The 24423-nt window shown below is 41.4% G+C and overlaps 1 protein-coding gene across 1 annotated transcript in view; it reads left to right on the top strand.

The window, feature by feature from the left end:
• IFT52 (intraflagellar transport 52) overlaps positions 1 to 24423 on the top strand; it is a 906963-nt gene that overhangs the window by 212358 nt on the left and 670182 nt on the right. The window contains exon 4 of the mRNA XM_044090140.1: positions 23699 to 23828. Within this exon, the coding sequence (XP_043946075.1) occupies positions 23699 to 23828 (130 nt within the window). The remainder of the gene's footprint in view (positions 1 to 23698; positions 23829 to 24423) is intronic.

Here is a 24423-nt window from a genome sequence, read left to right as displayed (position 1 = left end):
ATTGAGCTGTATAACACACAGCAGCAGGGCACATGTGCACTCCATAGATGCAAGGTTTTAAATTTTACCTATAACCTCCATGGTCCATACTTCTATGGCCTCATACATTGACCCATGATCCAGAATGCTTGCTCAGTCCCTGCCATAGCACCGTCTAGGGCAGCTTACTGCACTGAGCCGCAGCCTCTGCCTCCTAGCTGCTTTGCTGCACTAAGCTGTGCCTTCCCATAGTGTAGCATGCCCTTCCTTCATCTAAAATTTGTAGCACAAGTCAGTGCCATACTGTTACAGCCAGGCACAGGGTAAAACACGTGATTGATAATTCCTGTACTAGTGACATAGTTTCGAAGAACAAACAGCAAAACCCCGTCCTGGAACTAAAGTACTCCGCTGCTACACAAACCAAAAGTCCAAAAACCAAGCAAAGAGTACACCACAAAATCTTTTAATAGTGCACATACAGATAAAATGCAAAGCTTTTGAACAGAGCTCTTTTTCAGTGCTTAACCACCATACTTCAATGCAGTCATATTTAAATGTGACCCTCCAATCAAAATCTCAATAGGCATATGATAAAAGTAGTTAAAACATTATATGGCATTAACATTAAAATAATACAAACAAATATATACATATATAAATATAAATATATATATAAATATAAATATATATATAAATATAAATATATATATATATATATAATATATATATATATATATATATATATATATATATATATATATATATATATATATATATACACATATATAAAAATTGGTACCAAGGTCACATAAAGATATATATGCATCTGCATGCACATAAATATAAGCATACACACACAGCCCAGCCAAATACAACCATGTTTAAGTATAGGTTTTAAATTATTTTGGATGTTTAGCCCTGGGCTAATAGCTGCTCTAAAATAATCTATCCATTTGCATTCAGCCAGTTCAGTAAGGAGTTTAATGTCTCTCCCTTGTTTTCCCATATATATTATCCGAATAACATGAAATTTAAAACTGTGAGAACTTCCCATACTTTGAATATGTTCAAATAACTAATTCCTTTCTTTCCCTCTACGTATCTCAGACATGTGTGAGCAAATCCTTTGTTTCAATTTCAAATTAGTTTTTCCAATGTAAAAACAATTACAAGCTACACAGTTAGCAAGATACACCACATTTTATGCCTGGTATGTAGCAAACGCCCTAAATTCAAACCTAAATTTGAAAAAAGGGTGCTCAAAAACAGCATCTGTATTAATATGTTTGGTGCTGGGCCCTGTACTGTTTGGTATATACTTCTCAGAAGTTCAAGTCAAAACTAAAGGGTTGTGGCTGACCAAGTTTGCAGAGGACTGCAAACTAGGTGCAATCGTTGAATCCTCAAATTATGTCAGTATACTCTAGGAGGTGTCACACAGACCAATGACTGGTGTATTAGTCATGCTCTCAAACCAAATGCAAAGAAATCTATCATCATTCCCTTTGGCACAACGATGTCCCTTCACTCTTTCAATTCAATAACAATATCCTAAGTACCCATGAAGTGGTAAGGGACTTGGGATCACAGGTTGACCGTGACCTTAACTTCGACCACCACATGTCTGCTGTTGTAAGGAAAACTTTCCACATAGCTCACTTGATTAGTAAACACATCCCCTCAAGAGCAAAAGAAGTTATAACCCCCCTATACTCTGCACTTATCTGGCCAATAATTAATGCCCCATTTGGTATATTCCATACTAAGCACCTACAGCAATTATTGGGACCTTAGAGTTTTCTAACAAAGAAGATCATGTGCCTTACACAGACCGGTTAAAATCTGTGTCACTATACTCTGTATTGTACAGACTTCTTAGGGGAGACTTATGCCTGGCCTACAGAGCAACCCAAGGCCAAAACCTAATGAACTTACTGCATATCTGTAAATCAAATGGGTCTAGGGCTACCCATTCCAGAAACTTAAATATGGCCTGTGACTTAAATATAACATGCTGGAGGGACAAATTTATCTCCCAATGACTCATAGCCGGCCTTAGGCATAGGCTAACTAGGCAGCCACTTAAGGCACCGCAGTAGCAGGGACACTTTTCCAGTATTTATTTGGTGTAGCTAGACCAGGATGGGGGCACCAGGTGGTATGGTGGGGTGCGCCGTGGAGCCCTTTTGCCTAGGGCACCAGTTGACCTAAGGCCACTCCTGCAATGACTGCTACCAATTCTTGTGAAACAGAGTACCTCTATGACACTGCTCAAGAGGAGCCTGGATGAGTGGATGGGGCACAATAACGTCTTACCAGGGATAGCACCCACAACCCTGCTGGACATGAGCAGTCATCACTAAATGCAGTCTTGGGTATTGACTAGTACTTGTACGGTATTACATTGGGTTGAAATGGCTAGACTTAAAATGGCTGGGTCGATAGCCTAGTTATCTCCTATGATCTTATAAATAAAGCTATATTGCTACTGTTTTCCTGTTGCTTTTATACTATTATTATTACAACATTATGGAACTATGAGACAGCAGTCAGTCCCTTACATCTTTAAAGCACACAGATGCACCTATCAACAGTCTCAGCAAAGGAAAGAGTTAATGGTGATGGTGGGCTAGCTCTCAAGTGCCAGGAAATGACAGTTTACTAAGGTACTCAAGTCTCTTCAGCCAATAGTACACATACAACATGGCTGTTGTCCATGTGGGTTCACATGACTTGAGATGCACTTACTTGGATTTTCTTAAAAAGCGACGTTGTGGAGCTGTTAAGAGTATTCATCCAATGCTGGTATAAATCTAGAATGGTTTAATCATCTTTATTCAATCACTTCATTTTAACTTGCAATATGAGTTCACATATGTTAATAGAAAATAAAACAGACCATAGTAAATTTCTGTTATTTTTGTCATGCAGCATACATAGGTTTTCTATTTAATAATTTTCTTTCACTCTAACAGAACATACATTACTGAATCCCTGCCTTCTGTTAAAGCTCACTCCTCCTCCTGAATGTTATTCTGCATGTATTTTTCCTACAAATTCCATTTATTTCTATGAGATTTGCTCCTTCTCTTTCCTAAAGATCCCACTTCCAACTTTTTTTCTCTTTTTATTGTACTGTTGCTTAAATGTTGATTTCCATTTTGTAGTAAATGCATTTTTCCACCACCAATACCTTAAACTTAGTAAGGCCTTACTATACCTAGGCATTTCATATCTTGTGTCCCCTTTCAAAATAATAATTTCCTTGGTTGTTACTGTTTCGTCACCCAACATTTCTGTTAAAGTACTATGTAAGGAATCTCTGAAATCTACCAGCTTGTTGCATTCACAAAAAACATGAGTACTTCCTTATTATAGCAACCTTGTTGATATACTTACCTAAAGAGTACATTTAATAGCAAGTCCTTATCTACAATGATTTATACTGTTTCATGACTACGCTCATATTGCCTTTTTGCATACTTGAACAGGGAGAAGTATGTAATTTTAGGTAAAATCAGAACAAGTGTTTTGAGGAGTGGCTGAGTCTTTGGTATATTAAGAACATATTACAGCAACTTGTGCTTGATTCTTTATTTCGGTTCTCCTCTGCCTAGTTTACATCTTTATCCTCTGGAGTGTACAAGTCTTAAATTTGTATGTGAGGTGGAGTTAGTTATTGTCCGCTGATAGAGTATGTGTGCGTGTCTAATTAACTTTGTCATATAAATAATGGGTACATGGTAAAAAGGGCATAATAACATTAAAATGCAGATAGGGTACGATTATTAACATCCAGTCAGAGTGCATTGACAGAAGACAAATAAAGGCAAAATGCAATTGTAGAAACTAAGACTTGTTTAGCAGTATTACATAAACTTGTACATATTTTATATACGTACGAAATGTATAAATATACATAAGATGCGTAATCCTTGAACTGTATCGTCCTAGCGATTTCGGCAAGGCCATGTTCAATTTCGTGAAGGCCGCTATAATAAGGAAGTACCAAAACATGTTTCCTGTTTCCTCTGTATTCCTTGTCTCGCCTGCAAAATTTGTTATCTATATGAAATCTGTGAGGTTTGAGCAGCACATAAGTACAGTGATCAGCATTGTTTTCTTCTAGTTCTTTGTGTTTCTTTTAGGTTCCTGGATGAGGTGTCTTATGTGTATTGTCTGCTTGTCTTCCCTTTATCCATGTTGTTTTTACTTGGGTTTTTAGTTTCCTACCACATCCCAAAGACAAGCTAATAAATTAATTTGTGATCCTTCAAACTGCTTGTTTGCTTGCATGTGTATGTCTCTCTCTCGTTTTTTCCTGTGATAGACTGGGATTCAATCCAGGATTCGTACAATGTCTTATGCCTGTTACTTGATGCATTAAGATATGGATCCCCATGACCCTGAAATAGTAAATCTGATATAGAAAAATGAATAAAAGTTTTGTTAAATTAGCAGTTTTGTATGCAAAATATAAATCAGTTTACATGTACCCGAGTCAGTGTGTATATGTGTATAAAAATGCAAATATAAAAAATGTGATGCTGAAACAAGATAATCATTGCAGACGTTTATTGGAACACAAGGAAGTAAGCACTTTCATTCCTTGCAACTGACCCATCTGTAAAAGTTCATAGTTATAAGGAATGAAAGCAATCACCACTTTGTGCTGTAATTGAAAGTTTGCAGTGATCGTCTGGTTTCAACATCTAATTTTTTTAAATATTGTTATTGGTATGCATCTTCAGTTTTAACACTATACTGGAGGATTTATAGAGCAGTCAATAGTTATTTATTATTTATTTAGCATTTGTTGACAGGGAAAGTCCGACTAGGACAGAGCCTATTTTGAACAGAGGCCCAGGGAGAAACGCTCCAGATACATGTCTTTGGAAAATGGAAGGAAACCCATGTGAACGCAGAGAGAACATGCAGACTCTGGACAGAAGGCACTCCAGCCGAGAATTGAACCAGAGAACCTCTTGCTGTGAGGGGACAACAACGGCATTAATAGTGCAAATATTTCTGTTTCTATGTTAAAGTGGTCTAATTATATGATCTAATGTATCCCCATAACATTTATGGAAGAAACTGTAATTCAGTATTTTCCTGCTTCTGAAGGGTGGTGTAACATAATGAAATGTATAATAAGTAGTGTAGGGACTCAGTTTAGTTCATCTACTGAAGTACATTTAAATGATTTCCTTAGACTAAAAGTGCCCTTTGCTTAGTTTCATCTGCATCTAAAACAAGTAAAAGGGGAATAGTGTTTTCAGTGTTAGAGATTTAAATTATCTCAAGGGGCTACACCCTTGGAGTTATGTAATGTTAATGGGGGTCTTGTGGTCTTGCTGTCAGAATGTAAGATATTTTCATTTTAATTTGATGATTAATTTCATAGCATTGATTTTGTTAAATGGTCTTCAGGCTCTTGTAATAGACTAGTAATAAGGTTCTTGGAAACATAAAATGTGAGGCAGCTATGTTTTATATTGTTCATCGCCTAATTTTTGCAGACTGTCTGACAGATATTATCCCAGCTACCCACAAAACATAGAGTAGAAGTATGTTAGGATTAGAGGAATGTGAGCTCAACCCCTATAAATTGTTTTTGCATGTACCTGCTCGAATATATTGAAGAAAGAAAAAATGTATTTTTGTGTGTTTCTTTTGTTTGTGGGATAAACTAAAAACAGGAATGACTTACTAAAATTAGTAAAACAGGGTTATGCTATGATGGAAAGTTTCACAAGTAGAAGGCAGAACGCAGGTTAGAAGGCAGGTTAAGTGTCATGGCAGTTAAGGTACAGGACAGCAAGATGGAAGGATGAAAAACTGGAGAAGAGACGAGGAGTGGGATTGGAGGAAGAGAGTAATACTCATGGGTTAAGTCTGTCTACCTGTTAAGAACAGACTCCGAGATTCTGAACTCTAGGGTGGTGACGGAGCAGTTGTTGGTTTGAGGTGTTGGACCATGAGGACATTAGCCAGCTGGTGCAGGATTGCACCAGAAAAGACAGAATTCTAGATGTGATCCTAATCATTGCAAAGGATATCTTGAATGTCTGGGTTAAAGCACCTTAATCAAAACTGATCATGCTACTTTGTGGGTTAGAGTAGGTGATGAAGGGTAGAAATTAAAAAAGTCAAAATCAGTGGTCTGGGATTTTAGAAGAGTGGATTATGTTGTTTTAAGGGAGGTTATAATGGATGAGGTTTTTGAGACCGGGAGTAAATCGGGGAGGTAAATGAACTATGGGAATGGGTCATGGATGGAGTACTGAGGGTTATGGACAAGGTTGTGAGGGAGAGGCGAAAATAGAAGAAGATTAATGTGGCTATGTAGGAATATGAGGATTGCAGTTATGGCAAAAGCTGGGGGCTACACGTGATGGAAAGGAGGTTGTGGAAATGTGAAGGAGGAGGCACGTTGCAAAGAGGGTAGCAAAAAGGCACCCAGATGTTAAGGCCAGCAAAGGCTTAACCTGAAATCTGTAGAAACAAACTGGAAGCCGACCACCACAATAAATGGATGAAAATATTTAATATGAACAGACAAGCGCTTTCACGTGTGCCAAGACACGCTTCTTCAGATCCTTACAACTAACAGCTTTGAATTCAAACATATATATAGGCATTCCTAAAGCAATCAATTAATTTAATTAATCCAATTCTAAACATATGATTGAAATCATTCAATTAAAAGAAGAAACAGTGCAATAGTAGGTACTGCTGCTTGTGTCAAAAGATAAAGTTAAACAGTTAAAAAATAAAGTTAAAGTTAAACAGTCAAAAAAATTTTAAAAAGTTGTTGAAACAACAACAACAAATTATAAGGCAGTATATCCTATAAAACTCTTATGCATCCATCTCTTATAAGTATGAATATAAATTCTGAAAACTTTGCATCAAATATGTCCTGTAAATATGTAATATATGTGCAAAGATGCTGATATTGTATGGGTGCTATAAATGCCAAATTTAACCTGAAATCTAGTTAATAACAGGAAACATAAGTTATAGGTTCCTTAAGTGGTTGTTTGTAGCCCTGAAGTGCTAAAAACTATCACAACAATAAAACATAGTATTGAAAGATATTTTGTAAATTGTCAGTTTATTTGTTGTTGTTTTTCAAGCTGAAACAAAGTGAACACTTTCGTCTCTGTCTTCATCAAACTGTAGTCTGCTAGAGCTTGAAGAAAACCAAATAAATTGGCTTTGTTTCTGGAATGTTTTTCATAATTATGTATAGTTTTGAAAGGGTTAGCAAAAGAGATCTCTGTGCTCATAGCATAAAGTAGAGAAAGACAAAACTCGTAGGTTAAACAGATATTGGGGGAGAGAGAGGTCATAAAATACTGAAGAAAAAGCAGAATTACTGACTGAATACTTTGCTTTAGTCTTCACAAAGATAAGTAGTGGGATGGTGCCATGCATTAAGGGATGCAGGGCAGCATGGGAGAGATCAGTGGACAAATACCAGGATAGAAAGAAGAAGATGGAAAGAGATCTGCAGACTCTTAGGGAGAGTAAAGCACAAGAACCAGATATGCTGCCTCCCATTGCCATTGTGTCGGCAGACTTCTTGATGAAAATGTTCTGCACCTGCCAGTCATTTGCAGAAGTGAGAGAAGACTGGAAGGCAACAGTTGTACAATAAAGGAAGAAGCAGAGAAAAATCTGGGTGATATAAAGACATTTCATCTTAACACCAGTGGCAGGAAAGTCGCAGAGAAAATCCTGAGGCAAAGGCTAGTAGCCTTCCTAGAGGTTCAGAATCTGCAAGACACCAGTAAGCTGGAAGGAGCTATTAATCAAATCAGATCCGGTTTTACTATTTTATGATGGTGTTGCAGGAGAGCACCTCAAGACATAGTCTACCTGGACTTCAGCATGGCATTTGACTCTGTCTCACACAGGATGCTGATAGTAAAATTGGATAGGCTGGGGCAAAACTAGGTCTGAGGAACTAGTTAGGTACATAACTGAAGGGTAAGACATGGAGGGCCTTTGTGAGAAGGGCAGTGTCAGGAGCTGGTGAAATGACTAGTGGAGCACCACAGGGTGCTTTTTTCTTGGTCCAGTACTCTTCTGTATGTTTGTCTCAGCCATACATGTAGGAGTAGAGAACAGTGTCATGTTTGCTGGACTCACTGCCCACCATCTTCCACCGCTGCATGTTATCAATGGATTTAGAAAGTCTGAACAAGTGGACAGAAAGGAAAGAGTTGAAGCTAAGTGCAAGCAAATGCAAAGTATTGTACTGTGGCCACAACAATCCTGGTGTGAAGTATCAGCTGGGAAGAGTGAAACTGATGGCAAAAGAACATGAACATCATAGGTGTGTTTATCACATCTGGACTGAACCACCAGGAGCACAGTGAGATGGCAGTTACAGCAGCAAACAGAATGCTGGAGTTTATTCTCTGGAGGTGGGGATGATAGATTTCAGAAGCAAAGAGGTAACGCTTCCACTCTTTAGGACTTTGGTCAGACCACAACTTGACTACTAATTGCAGTTGTAAGGCCATATAAAGAAAGGGCATCAGTTTGGTGGAACGAATTTAGTAGAATGTGACCAGAAAGAATTGTGGGATACAAGGGAATTAGTGTGACTAGAAGCTAGACTTCTTCTTACTTGAGACCAGAAGAGATTTGAGACAATGCAGCAGATTGTCATAGAGGTATGAAGGGTTAATTCTAAGCAAAAAACACAGAAGGGGAGGATGTGGCAGATAGTAAGAATTAACTACTCCCCAAGTCTCTGAAAAGCATTTTTCATAGAGATGGTTTTGGACCCATGAAATAGTCTGCTGGGGTAGATAGTGGAAAGAGAATCCAAATGCATTCAAGAGTGGAAAGGGAGAAGGTATGGATGTAGGAAAGGTAGAATACTAAGACACTCAAAATACAGGCTAACTAGGCATGTTATGTTGTCCCTCTCATCTTCTTTCTTACTGGATAGGTTTGGAGCTCCGGCCAATACACTAGCTCGAAGTCTCTGACTTGGCTCGTGGCTGAATACTTATCCCACAACGCATTGGAGTAACCCCCAGATCTCATTTGCCACTTGACGAGTACGGATGCTTTCTTCTTGGCTGTGGCTAAGTTTCTTGATTGCTTTCAAAATAGCTGTTTTTTGACAAATTTCTTGTTACTAGAGTTATTGTAGTTATTAGTTTTGGCAGTTTACCCTTTTTATAGGTTTTTGGCATAATTCATTTTTCTCCTGTTGTGTTGTTGCTTATTGGCTGTCGTCTTTTTCACTAGGTGTATCCTATCCCCGTCAGTCTTGTGGTAATTGTGTATTTCCTTTTAACTTGTTTAAGTTAGAGAGTTAAAGGTAACCCATTTTTTATTAGAGGGTTTGTGTTGTCTGTTCCCCGTCAGCTTGGCTAGGTCCGTTTAAGTTAGGGGGCCTAGCGCCCATTTAACTTAGAGGGTAGAGTTTTAGATCCCTGTACAGTTTTTTGCTGTTTGTTAGCTTAGCTTATTTTTGGTATAAGTTTATTGTGGTCTCAGCATGTCTGAAGGGTCTAGAGATAAAGAAATGCCAACAATCCCAAAAAATGTCTATTACTGATGGGCACAGTGTGTGTGTGTGTGTCTACTGCTTAGGTGCTTATTCACCTGCAGGAATCCTGCAGTTTTTGTCATTCCTTCAGCTCTCGAGTGTTACATGAGAGGAAAAACAAACTGATTTTACGAGGTTTAATAAAGCTTTCTTTTGATGAAGCTTTACAGTCTTCTCCAATAGCTACTGACAAGTCCAAGATACCTTCCTCTTCATCCTCTTCCTCAGCTCATTCAGAGCCTCCAAATAAATTGCCTAAATTGACTGAGAAGTCTATCTGCTCGGCTCCAACGCCTTCGGAACCAAGGGAGACAATCTGTGCAGACAAATCTAACTCTTCGGTTCCAAAGACTTCAGAACCAGTAGAGACTACTTCTCAGAGCTGGTCCGTTGAATTAGTGCCAGTAACTCCGACTTTGAGATCCCCTATTCTTCAAAGGTCTCAATCCCCCACTCTTTCATCCAAGTCCTCTAGGAGCCTATCATATGATGAGCCAAGCTGGCTCTTCGGAGCTGGAATGCCAGATACTTCCTGTGGGTAGACCCTTTGGTTCCTAGACCTCTTTTGGATTCTTTGGAACTGTTGCCTGCTCCGACATTTTCGGTGCCGTCCAGAGTGTCTAGGAGCTGTAGTTCTCCGGTTGGCTCTTGGGAGGGGGGGGTCTCAGACCCGAGTCTCTTTGGTTCCTAGTCTGCCCCTTGGAGTGTCGGTGCGGGTGAGCTCGGCTCCTACATCAGCCTCTGAGCCAACCTCCTTGGTGCCGAAGATTTCCTCAGCTTCGTCGGAACCGGAGGTATCCTCGGAGCTGAGGGGATCGGCCTTCGAGGTTATGAGGAGTGTGCTGTCCCCTCCTGCAGCTCTGCTCAGGGATACTGGCATTCTTTCCCCTCAGCCACCGGTGTCTGCTTCGGCACCATCCTATTTACAGGACAGCAGAGATTCAGGGCCTCAGGAAGCCCCATCGGGTGAGCCTCACTCTTCCGAGACCTCCCCAGACTACCCGTCTGAGGAGCCATCTCAAAAGAGGACATGTAGACTCCCCTGATGAGTCCATCACTTCTGGCACTGACCTCGAGGAAGCAGAAGGGTCCCCACGTTCATCCTCTGAAGATATCTCTTTTTCTTAGACATCCTTGAGATCTTAAAACAGAGAGGCGGTTGAAAACCCATCAACCCTTTTGATTAGGAGTCAGTGTACCTGAAGGCCTTTGGATCTCAACCTTCAGCTTCCTGGGTTTCTCCGCCTTTCGATGAGCTTATGGATTTGGTTAGTCAAAAGGCGTGGGAGTCACCAGACACTATGGAGCCAGTCCCTAGGAGGCCAAATAAGTTCCTGTCAGCGCCTTTGGATAAGGAATTTCTCTCAAAGGTGTACCCGTAGATGCTATGATGGTGGCAGCAGCCACCAAAAAGGAACTCCTCTGAGACGTCCTCATCTGTCCATCCACTGAATAAGGATTCTCAAGCGATGGACAGATAAGGGAAGCGTGTTTTCTCATCAGTGAATTTCACCCTCAGATCGCTGAACTACCTCACACACTTTACAAGACTTCAAAGAGATCTCCTGAAGGAGTTAGGAGATACTCTACAAGGTTCATTAGCTGCAGGGTCTCAGAAAAAGTGACAGCTCAGCTAGCCACCTTAAATTCCATAGTTAACTCCTCCATTAGGCTGATATCCTTTGCTGCAGATGGAGCGAGCAGGGCAGCGGGTTCTGGAGTTTCCCTGAGGAGGCACTCCTGGATGCGCTTCTGCAACTTTGCGGAGCCCTTCAAGTCTACCTTTACAAACGCCCCTTTTGATGGTTCCTCTCTTTTTGGACCAAAAGTCAAGGACACACTCGCCAGATGCGAGCAGGAAGGGAAAACTCTCTCTGCCATTGGAGTACATTTTTCCGTACCTTCACGACTTCATCCTAAAGGCCAGAAGAGTGGAAAGATGTGGTTCAAAAGATCCCAGGAATCCCAGGGAGTTTTTCAAGATGCACGAGGTGAACCCTTCCCCAGGGGCAGAGGGGGAGGCAATAATTGTAGACGTCACCCACGTGGTGGGGGGGCCCACACAACAGGGTGACTGCGATTCCTTTCCCGGCCAACCCCATCAGCGCTCCTGAGAGGAGGTACGCCTGCTCTTCTCTGGAGGAAGTTGAGGGATAATTAACTTTGTACTCAGAAGCCTGGCAAAATATCACAAGAGACAAGTGGGTACAAAGTATAATATCCATTTTGTCAGCCCATTCCACAGATTAAAAAAATCCTGCATGTTCCACCCAGTCAGAGGGAACAAGCAACCATAGCAATACAAGAGTTGCTAAACAAAAGTCATCCAAGAAGTCCCCACAGACCAAATATTATTAGGAACTTACTCAAGATTCTTTTTAGTACCAAAGAGAACAGGGGACTGGAAACCCATTTTGGAACGAATCTGTAGAGAAGTCCAAGTTCCGAATGGTGACACTGCAGTCTATTCTTCCCTTTTTAGGGAAAGATGATTGGATGTGCTCAACAGACCTCCAAGATGCGTACTAATAAAAATGGACAGAGGATCAATGAGTCATCTACGCTTCCGGCTGGGAGCCAGTCATTATCAGTTTCGAGCTCTGCCCTTTGGTCTCACCACAGCCCCCAGAGTGTTCACCAAATTCATGGCAGTAGTAAATGCTCGCCTGGGATTCCAAGTGTTTCCATACCTGGGCGACTGGCTTCTAACTGCCACCATCAAGCATTTACTTTTACAGGCCAGGGACACTACACTGGCACTTTGTGCTCAGTAAGGCATAACAGTGAATTTTCAAAAATCTACCTTTTTGCCTTGTCAACCTATCATTTATCGGCGCAGATCTAGACACTATTTCTATGATGGCTCGCCTTCCACCTGACAGAGTCTCTTCCTTCAGACAGCAAGTAGTCGACATTCTTCCCAGGAGCAAAGTAAAAGCAAAAGTAGTCCTAACACTTCTTGGAACCATGGTGTCAACCATAACTCTTGTCACTCTAGACAGGATGCACATGAGAATCCTTCAGTGGCTTCTGTTTGCTCAGTGGTCTCTTCAAGAACTTCCTATGTCCCATCAGATAACGATAATGGATTCATGCAAGAGAGATCTCCGATGGTGGCTTCAGTCTGATCATGTGACCATCGGCAAATCCTTTGTTCCACAACATCCTGTTGCTACAGTGACCACAGACTCCGCCCAGATAGGGTGGGGGGTAGTATCTGGGAAAAACAATCCAAGACACATGGCAAGAACACGAAGCTCAGTTGCACATCAGTGTTCTAGAGATGAGAGCAGTGCTTCTGGCATTGCAAGCATTTCAGGACTCTCTTCCACTAGAAATGATTGCAGTCCAGTCAGACAACATGTCATAGTCTGGTACATAAACAAGCAAGGAGGAACCAAATCATACCCCCTTTGCCGAGAAGCGCTAAGAGTATGGCAGTGGGCAATCTCTTCCCAATGTTTTCTGGTAGCAATGCATATCCCGGGGAAATCCAACGTGATAACAGACAAGCTCAGCAGGGCGATTTTAATGCCTCACGAGTGGTCTCTGAAAGAGCATAATGGACAAGATTTTCCAAACTTGGGGCCAGCCTTGCTGCGACCTATTTGCAAGCCCCCTGAATACCAAGTGCAGCAGCATCCACTTTGCCCTAATCCCCCCCAAGTGGGGGAGATGCTGAGAGATGCACTCGTCCACGACTGGCCCTCGGGGCTACTGTATGCCTTCCTTCCCTTTCCTCTAATTCCCAAAGTCATTCAGAAAGCCAAAGCCTTGGGAAGCAGGCTAATTGTCATTGCTTCATATTGGCCTTGTCAGATTTGGCTCCCCTTCCTCTGGCCTCATCTTCAGGAGAAGCCATGGGCTCTGGACCTAGTTCCAGATCTTCTGACTCATATGTTAGGTGCACTTCATCCTTCTCTCCAGATCCTCAGTTTGACAGCTTGGCTGTTCCACTTCCAAACATTGTCAGGCTTCAAAATTTTACTCCAGAATGTCAAACACATTTTGCTCTCTTCTCATAAGGCATCTACCAGGAAATTGTATTCCAGCAAATGGAAGAGATTCTCCTACTGGCAAGAGCAGGGGACATAGATCCCTTGTATGCCTCTATTAGTTCGATTTTAGAATTCCTAGCGGAACTTTTTCAGCAAGGCTCTGCTGCAGCTACAATTAAAGTCCAATTAGCTGCAATTTCCAGTTATCACGTCGGTGAATACACTCCTAATCTCATGTAGCACAGGCTGTGTAAAGCATTTTTAAAAGGAACTTGTTTGTTGAGGCCTCCCATTAAAGAACCTGTATCACCTTGGGACCTAAATTTCATTCTTATCCCCTTTTGAGCCTGCTGCTTCATGTGATCTAAAGTTTCTCTCCTGGAAGACCATCTTGTTAGTGGCCATTACATCTGTACATAGTCTCGGAGTTGCAAGCTCTATCAGTTAAGCCACCATGCCTAATCTTTCATGAGGATAGAGTATCCTTGAGGGACTAATCCATCTTTCGTGCCAAAAGTCTGCTCTCAATCCAGTCTGGACCAGTCTATTGAACTTGCAGTTTTCTTTCCTAATCATTCCAACAAGGCAGAATACAAACTACATCAGTTGGATGTACATAGGCAACTGAGATTTTATTTACATAGAACCAAAGATTTCAGGAAAACAGACCAACTATTTGTTTCCTTTTTTCAAGCAAAGTGAGACAAACCAGTCTCAAAAGTTACAAACTGAAACTGGCTTACCAGTTGTATAACCTTTATATACACTTCAAATAATAGAAGTCTGCCTTTCAAAATCAAAGGCCATTCAACTACAGCTCTAGCAACATCTGCTTACTATGCTAGACTATCTATGGACAGCATTTGTGCAGCGGCTACATGGGCCAGGCCCCATACTTTTATTACTCATTACAAGGTAGACTTGACCTCCAGGGACAGAGCTTCTTTTGGGTCCACATTGCTCAAAGGTGTATTCCCATGAGCCACTCGGGAAAATGGTGCTAGGGACGCTGTCCCATTCAGTAAGAAAGAAGGCGAGAGAGACAACGTAACACAAAGAAGTTATGCACTTACATAACCTTCCATGTTTGTTGTCCTCTCTCGCCCTTCTTTCTTATGGCCCTCCCTCCTTCCCCCAAGGCTCCTAGAGGACTTGGATGAGAGTTTTTTTCTGTCCTTCTACTGAGAGAATTCCTTGGAAATTGCTTGCTTTTCCTTTTATATGTATTTGTGTGTGTGTGTGTGTGTGTGTGTGTGTATATATATATATATATATATATATATATATATATATATATATATATATATATATAAAATATTTGTTGTGCTACGTAAATAGGAATACTTTCATTTATGGCTAGCAGCAAACAAGATCTGGGGGTTAGTCCAATGCATTGTGGGATAGGTATTCAGCCACAAGCCAAGTCAGAGACTTCGAGCTAGTGTATTGGCAGAGTCGGAGCCGAGTATCGGCTCCGAACCCATCCAGTAAGAAAGATGGGTGAGAGAGAACAGCAAACATGGAACACTATGGTGAGCACATAACTTGTTTTTATTGTATCATCCCAATGTTAAGCAAATGCAGTACCATTCAGTTGCCTCATTAAAACCAAAGTCAGTGCCTATGTTAATGATATTGCTAATACAGTATTACTCTACATGCATTAGAAGGCAAATAAAATTGTTGTTTTAAATTTCATACAGTGCACCAGAGCTAGTCATTTGATGGTATGAACTCTGGCTTTAGGTGATGGTGTTTCTTGATGCGACATCCAACCCCATGTGCAAAATGTGAAAATAGGGGTTGATGCCACTGCCATCACACAGCTGTACAGCAAAGAAGCAGAAGAATATGGAGAAAGTCTGAATAACAAGGGAAAGTAATGGTCTGTTGCAATACATTTGATATATCCAGAAACAGTGTACAGTGGGAATGATATAGGGTAACTAGTGACAGCTAATAACTGTAAGTGAACTTTGTTGTAAAAAGGTATAGTGATCTAAAAAGTGCAAGTGCATTGTAAAAACTTCACTGGGAGCTAATAACAGTGTTCTCCAGGTCATGAAATACGTAGAAAAGAGAGTCGCCAAACAGGATGTAGCAGTTTCATTGGATAACTCCTTAATAAGGTTTCAGTTTGAATACTGTGCATGTCGTTAAGAACATATCATCTGAAGGACAGATATGAGCAGCATTCCTGAGGAGGCTCTTCATAGGTGATTACTAGAGTAATGGCATAAGAGACTTTAGAAGCCTAGCCGATAATGCCCAGGATATGACAGTATTACATCTTAATTCCCTAGATATGGGATAGGGTAGTGTCAGGGTAGTGGGTCTTTGGATGTTGGATCCCAGAGTTATTTTGCATACTGCCGCTGTCCATAAGGGACATGGCAGTAACCCAAGCGTGAATTTTATGGTTTACCATTCATTTATCCAAGTTCTTTTTGATGAGCGTGAGGAATACGCTTTGTTTTACAAAGATGGGAAATTTAATCCATAGACCATGCAGCGTTTCGGATACAAATCTGTCTCTCCAGCAAGTTTTATTTGAGTCAGAAATAAGGTTCAGGTCCATGGGATGTGTTACCCTTATATAATTTTTCTTGCAGCCATGTAACATTTTCATTAGGGCTGGATCAGAGAACGTCTTGCAGGTCAGGCATAAGTTCCCTGTCAGTAGATGATATGAGACAGAGTAAAGGGATAGGGCCTTTAGTGGTCTGCTTAAGACACATGTCTTACGCTTTGTATTTTTTTTTTTCTTTTTAGAGAGAAGCCTCTGGGGCTGCTTCACTTGGTGTAAGTACCTGGTTAGGTAAATGCAGAAGGGAAAATTGTACTCTATTATGGGCCTTATGAGGGCCAAGTACAATGGCACTATAATTTCCTTTGATCTTGATGCCATGCCTTTACTTATAAGTTGAGGTACATAGAAGGATTTCCTCATTACTGTAGTTACCTGGTGGTCAAAGTTTAGGTTACTATCTTATCTGTTTTCCTAGGTTTGTCACCACTGAGTCTCCTTTTGTGGATGTGCTATTAATATTAGAATTTGCAGGGATTTCTGATTTACCAAGGGTATGATTGTGCACTTTTTTAGCATTTCGTCTCAGACCATGGTTTTGACACCAGTCGTTTGTCATTTTAAGGCCTGTTTGTAGGATGTCAACATCATTTGGGGATTCAGTGATTGCTCCCAGCTTATAATCAACAAACTTGGTGAGCCAGAGGCCCCCAACATTTACATTCACTTCAGAGAAGTATATACCAAACATGTGGGGTCCCAACACTGAGCCCTGTGGGAAACTGCTAGTAACAAATTCCTTATCGGAAGTGTATTCACCTGTCAGGACAATGCATGTCCTGTCAGTGAGCCAGTTGGCTATCCATCTAGTAATGTAGGGGTTTATGCCTAACTCAGTAAGTTTTTCTATGATCCCCTAGTGGAGGATTGTGTTGAAAGCTTTGGCCGGGTCTAGATATGTAGTGTGTACTATTTTGCCCTCATCCATGGCCCTGGTGATTTTCTTGAAGTCCACCACATTGAGCAGGCAAAACCTCCCTTTGACAAAACCAAATTGGGTCTGGTCCATTTTTGGAGGGTTCCTGTGTCTATATTGATCAGGTCCATAATAATTCTCTCCATGGTTTTGCAAATATGACTGGTCAAGCTTATGGGTATGTAGTTCCCATGGTCGGTTGATGGGTCCTCTTGTGCAGAGAGATGACTGTTGTAGTCCTTCATTCCTCTGGGACAAAGCCCATTCAGAGGTTGTGGTTAAAGAGGGTGTGACAATGTGAGATATTGCTAGCTATGTCAGGAGTGGTAGGGCAGTGGATGAGTAACATATGCCAGCACAGCTAGCAGGAAGTTTGTAAATAATTATATGTTATTTGTATAGCAAACTGATTTTTTCAGATTCTTGTGTTGAAAAATGTATGTGTAAAGCTGCTTGTGTTAAAAATGTACCAACAGTATGTCCTGCTGGATAGAAAAAGAAATACACTTGTATGCCAGACTGTATTATAACTATTGAAATTAATATTGTAACAAAAGATACTGGAAGATAAGAGGTTAAACGCAGCTCAAGCTAACTGAAAATTAGAATGAAATGAAATTGCATACTTTAGGCCATAAATATTATATTTTACAGTTCTAATTGCAGCTAGAGATGAAATGTCTGTGCGAAACAATGGTTTATTAGTTCCTGTAGGAAGAGTGGAAGTGTCCTATTATATGACTTCCAGAAGCTGCTACAGATCTTAGCAAAGCTCTATGTGTGTGTGTATTATTGACACACACATGTGAGATTCTGGGTAATTTGCTAGGAAAGGGGGTAGTATGGTAGCCAGAAGTCAGATGACCCATGTATGTGATGTCATTCAGTAATCCAGGGTAAAAATGATGTTTTAATACTAGATGAGACTTAAATCTCAGAGCAGTCTGTTTTTGTAACCTGACAAAGAAGAGGATCTCTCATCCACTTCATCTTACCTTGCTGTAGTAAGTGAACCACGGAATAGTAATCCTTTAGGTCGGTCAGGAAAATATAGTGAGATTAGTTAAGTACTGCTTTTCTGTATCTATGTGAATCTATTCATCTGTGTTATTTCAATATTTCGTGTGATTAAAACTCTGGTGTTCATTGTAAATAGATATTTAGTATTTTCATGTTATTTTATTATTTAACTATATTTAAACTCTTCATTGTGGCTTCCCCTTTAGGGAATAGTTTAATATTTGAGAGTACTTGTATCTGTTGGTGACCCTGTTGCCACTCCTGAAAGCCTGGCTGTTTGCCAACATTACCATTTGTATTAATATTAATTTCACTCAGTATAATTGGGTACCCTTGTAAGATCTTGGAGTAGCTGGCGTAGGGGTGTCTGGTGGCAGTGTAACTACCTTTTAGTCTGGATACAAGGGGGCATAGCTAGTAAATCTGTGCCAGCCTTTCCCAGGTGTATGTGTGTTTGTGTGTGTGTGTGTGTGTGTGTGTGTGTGTGTGCGTGCGTGTGTTTTTTTTGTGTTTGTGTGTTTGTGCTCGTGTGAGTGTGTGTGTGTGTGTGTGTGTGTGTGTGTGTGTGCGCGCGCGCGCGTGTATGAAAATCAAATCTCAGTGTGTGTGTCAGCTACTTGGATCAGGGTCATGAAGCACTGGTTTCACAGAGAGGGTGCTGGAGGACTTGGCTTGGACACTGGGTGGAGGACTCAGCCCTATAGCTATGCCAGTGGGGAGTCTTATTGGGGATCTGGATAAAGGGAGAAATCCAGATCCTGGACCCTGTTACCTGTTTGCTCTTAAGGGAAATTGTGCTTGATGCAGAGAGCTGCATCTGGAAATACTGGGTGTATCCATTTTTGGTTCCAAGTGAACGTCCCTCTCCAGTGCCAGTGGTGAAGATTCAGGCTCCTTTATTACTGGCCCAGAATGGGGATGTTACAGAGGGTTTCTAGTGGCCCTGATAGATTCTGTTTTAAGCTAAGAAGCATCCTTGAATGTTGTCGGGAGCCACGGAGGCTGTGTTTTTGGCTTTAGTGAGTGTGGTAAGAACGTGTTCCGTCTTAATGACTGGTTGGGGGTATTTATTTGGGCATGGTAGGAGGTGATTGGGTTCGAAAGTTTGAAATGAACTTGTCAGCCAGGGGGTTTCTGTAATTTCAGACTTTGCTGTCACTGGGTCTGTTCTGAGAAGACATGCTTGGCTGAAGGAACAAATCTTGCCAGACCATGTCAAGGCAAAATTACTTGATGTTCCATTAAACCAAGAATGTTTGTTTGGCTCTAAAGCAGAAGAAGTTCTTAAAGATGGAGGAAAAAGCTAAATCCATGCAAACTGTTAAAGATTTCTTACAGGTACAGCCACCTAGATTCAGTAGGCATTGGCCTTCAGAAAACTGGTCCTTTCCAGTCCATTCCAGACCTTCTCAGCCCAAACCCAGAGGCAACAGACCACAAAGACTACTGTCTCAGGGTCTACACAGATCTAAACAATGGAGTGCTGCCTCCTCAAAAACTGGGAGTGGTAAGCCACCTCCCCATGGAAAAAGTTCACAATGACTTGTCCTTAATTCTTCCCAGCCATGCCCAAGTACTTGCACCCCTAGGAGGAAAACTCGCCCTGCATACAAAAAACTAGGAGTATATTACCCAGGACTAATGGGTCTTAAAACATTGTATCCCAGGGATACAGATTCTATTTCCACTCTCTGCCAACTCCAAGCGGATTGCCAGACCTTCCTCCAAACCAGTGGACAGAGGCCCAAAAGCAAGTACTTTCTCTTCTCACTATCAGGGCTATTCAACTTGTGCCAACAGAGCAAAGGGGACAGGGTTTCTACTCCAGGCTGTTCCTGGTGCCCAGGAAAGAGAACTCTTGGTGCCCTATTCTGGATCTGTCATCCCTAAACACCTTCCTGGTGGTAAAAAAATTCAAAATGCTTACACAGCTCCTTCCTATGCTAGCCAAGGACTCCTGGCTAGTCACCCTAGACTTAAAAGAAGCTTATCTGCACATACCATAAGGGAATCTTGCAGGAAATATCTATATTTCAGGGCAGGCTTTATGCACTATCAGTTCTCTGCACTTCCCTTTGGCTTATCTACTGCACCCAGGGTCTTCACAAAGTGCCTAGCTCCAGCCATTGCTTACTGCAGGCAGAGAAATATTCAAATTTATCCATACCTAGATGATTGCCTGACTCAGGCGGACAGTCAGGAATTGCTACTTCAGCACCTGACATTTGTAAAGAGACTCCTAACTTCTCTGGGGTATACCTTCAACGAAAAGAAATCACATCTGGTACCCAGCCAAAAGATTGTATTCCTGGGAGCAAGCTTGAACACAACTTCCCAGATGGCATTCCTCACACCAGAAAAGCAGGTTTATTTGACAACTTATTTCAAACTACTGGCCACCCAAACCCAGCTATCTGCAAGAAAAATACTGCAAGCCCTAGTGTTCATGACCTCATGTATTCTACTGATTCCATATGAAAGACTGCATATGAGGAAACTTCAGTGGTACTTAAAAAGTCTCTGGTGTCAACATTCCCAGGACCTGGGAACAGTGATTCCTATCATTCCTTGCCTAAGGACAGAGTTCCTTTGGTGGGCAGAGGCTTGCAACCACAGCAAGGGACTCCCTTTCTCACAACCCCCTGCTGTCCAAACTCTGACAACAGACGCATCAGACTATGCATGGGGGGCTCACATGGCAGGCAAATTAATTCAAGGCAAATGGAGCCCAGGACAAATTCACCTGCATATCAATCAAAAAGAAATGTTAGCTGTACAGAATGCACTGACAGCCTTCAAATAATTTATCCTGCCAGGACAACTCCTGATAAAGACAGACAACACCACAGTTATGTGGTACATAAACAAGCAGGGGGGGAACTCACTCCTACCCACTCTGCAGGTTAGTCATGGCTCTGTGGGACACAGCCTTAAGCAACCAAGTGCACCTGCAAGCTCAATTCCTGTCAGGCAAACAGAATTCACTGGCAGACGACTTAAACAGAAATCTAATGGACACACATGAGTGGAAACTGGAACCAAACTCATTCAAACTTCTAATACACAGGTGGGGGACACCAGAGGTGGACCTCTTTGTGTCCCCCCAAAACTATCAACTAAACAAATTTTGCACCAGAATTCCTCACAGCCAAGCTTGGAAAGTGGATGCCCTATCCTTCACATGGGAAAACCTCTCAGTCTATGCCTTTCCCCCTCTGCCTCTCCTTCCAAGAGTACTTCTCAAGATCAAACATGACAGGCCAAGGACAATCCTTATTGCACCAGACTGGCTACGCCAGCACTGGTACCCACTCCTACGCAGTCTGACAGCAGTGCCACCCTGGCACCTACATCAGACCCCCTCTCTGCTGTCCCAGGAGGAGGGTAAGATTTTGCATCCTCCGCTGCAAACCCTGAACCTGGCAGCTTGGCTTATTCCCTGAATATGTCACCAGCAACCCTCAGCAAACAGGTGCTGGATGTTATCCTTGAGGCCAGGAGGCCCACTACTAGGAAATCCTATTCAGAAAAGTGGAATATATACTGTTCTTGGAGCCAGTCTCAAGGGAGGGACACAGCCGTGCCCTCTTTGCCTCAAACCCTAGATTACCTAGCAGAGCTGCTCCACAAAGGCCTATCCTTCTCATCAATTAAGATTCATGCCTCTGCCATCTCAGCTCATTACAGTACTGAGCCACCCCTCTTCTCTCACCCTCTGATCAACCAGTTTCTGAGAGAAGCTAACAATTAAAACCCCCAAGGAGAGCTCCCCCTCCTGCCTGGGACCTTAACTTTGTACTAGAGAAGCTCACGCTTCCCCCTTTGGAGCCTGCTGCTACAGCAGAGTTAAAATTCCTCTTTTGGAAAACAGACTTACTGCTAGCCATCACTTCAGCAAGAAGAGTTTCTGAGTTACAAGCCCTTACAGCTGTGGAACCCTTCAGTATCTTCCATGCGGACAGGGTTTCTCTCAGGACTAACCCATCTTTTATGCCCAAGGTGGTATCCAGTGTGGCTTTAAACCAATCCATCCATTTGCCAACCTTTTTTCCTAATCCTCAAAATAAAGGGGAAAGGATCCTGCACTCCTTGGACGTGCAGAGATAGTTCAGATTCTACCTTGACAGGACTAAACCTTTCAGAAAATCTGACCAGCTGCTAGTCAGCTTTGGTACAGGGGCAGAGAGCAAGGCCATTTCGAAACAAACCATTTCTAAATGGATAGCACACTGCATCCATTTCTGCTATAAACACCATGGAAAACCTACCCCACAGGTGATCAGGCCTCATTCCACTAGGGCTACCTCAACCTCCATAGCTTTTCTCATGGGAGTCCCTACCAGGGACATCCTGGAAGCTGCAACTTGGAGTTCTGTACACACCTTCACCAAGCATTACCACTTACCTATCATTTCTAAATCCAAAGCTGGGTTTGCCACAGCAGTCTTACAAGGCCTGCTAGCCACCCTACTACTTCTTGACTGCCTCCACCCTTTCTTAGCTTTGGGAATCAAACCAAGTGTGATGACTGCAACAGTGAAACACGAAGAACATAGTACAGTTGTGTACACTTACCATAAAAGTAGATGTTCAAGTGTATTCACTGTTGCAGTCCTGGTTACCCTCCCTCCAGCCCCCTGTCTTTCTATACTTTCTACCTATCCTCTTTTTTGCCCATATCTTATGGAAATAGTATTTACTTTTTACTGGAGGTGTTCCACACCATTTGATTGCTTCCTATTTTGGGGGCTTCTGACATCTGGGGCAAGAAAAACTGATGTAATGACGTTGGCTGCATATTTTATACCCCTGACGACCTGACGTCATGGATGAGACGACAGCATCTGATGCAGAAATCCCAAGACTCTGGTATTCGGGCCGACTGAGGGCTACCTGCAGGCAGATAACCCAAGTGTGATGACTGCAACAGTGAATACACTCGAACATCTACATTTATGGTAAGTGTACACAACTGTACTTTCCTTCTTGGCTTTGGAGTGGATTTTTTCCTTTTGTTGAATAGCCTATTTATGCTAGGGGTCCACCATGGTGGTTTATTTTTGCCAGTAATCATAGGTTTGACTTGGACAGGTACTGTCTCCTCTATGCAGCTATGAATATGGTTGTACAGTGCTTTTGTGTACAGGTTAGAGTAGGAATCAGTCTTCATCAGAGGTTCTCTAAATGCAGTCTGGAGGAATGGGGACAGTTAAAGTATGTAGGTAAGTTATATAAAGAGAGACAATAAAAAATATTTTTCTTAAAACAACTCAGAAACATTGGTAAAAGAAAAGCAGAGGTCTTGGATACTGGCTGATTAGGAAAATACTAACTCACAAAAAAATGTAGCTTATACTATTCTCATGCTGGAGTGGAGTCTGAAATGTTAAAAAAAATGGTAGTGCATGAATATCTGTACTTGGAAATGTGGAATATTTTTACTGCGAGATTTAATTGAGTCTGTAGTTTGTGGAAGGGGAAGTTTCATAGAGAAATTGGCACCACAGTTTTCTTCTGCTTTTGGCAATAAGAGTTAGTATTTTTGTAGTAAGTTTTATTCATTTCCATAGTGGGCATTTACTGTCTGAACAATTTAATGCATTTGTCCTTTTTTCTAGTTTGATGTATTAAAGAAATACTTAGAGGGTGGTGGAGCCATTCTTGTCATGTTGGGAGAAGGGGGAGAATCGAGATATGACACCAATGTCAACTTCCTATTGGAGGAATATGGTGTTATGATCAATAATGGTAAGTAACATTTTTCTCTGTATTTTTATATGGTATGTTATAAAAAGTGCATGTTAGATCATTAACAAATTGATTCCTGATAGCTTATGACTTATATTAGCAATCCCCCAAGCACCTTTGTATAGAAATTAGATTTCATGCCGTTCTTTCTTTATTTTGAGAAAGATATCAGTTTTTGATTTTTTTGCCATTGATGTTGCTTGCCATTGTGATTATTTTGAAATTGCTTATTATAGTTAATTGATGTATCTTTTTAATCATTTCATGTGGTTGTCTTCTATCCTGTGTAGCAGTTGCAGTTTTCAAGATTTTATTGCTCTGTGCGAGTTCCAGCACAGATGTTATATGTGCTGGCATAATCCCACATGAGAGCCACTTTGATGTATGCTGCCTTCAGTTTTCTTGATAAGTATAATAGCAATTTCACTTGGTTTACTATCGAAATATAGAAGTGCCTTCAGTCGGACTGTGCTACATCGAAGTATAGTTTCTAAAGGGCTAAACATCAAACAGGAACATAGCGAACTGGTATCATCTAACATGGAATGGCACATGTAATCCAATGGCCACATTTCCATAACAGCGAATGTCGAAC

Source organism: Protopterus annectens, chromosome 12.part0 (assembly GCF_019279795.1).
Source record: "Protopterus annectens isolate FY-2018-M chromosome 12.part0, PAN1.0, whole genome shotgun sequence".
Classification (NCBI taxonomy): Eukaryota; Metazoa; Chordata; order Ceratodontiformes; family Protopteridae; genus Protopterus; species Protopterus annectens.
Note: the sequence above shows the minus strand (reverse complement) of the source record. Positions and strands in the feature narration are given on the sequence as shown.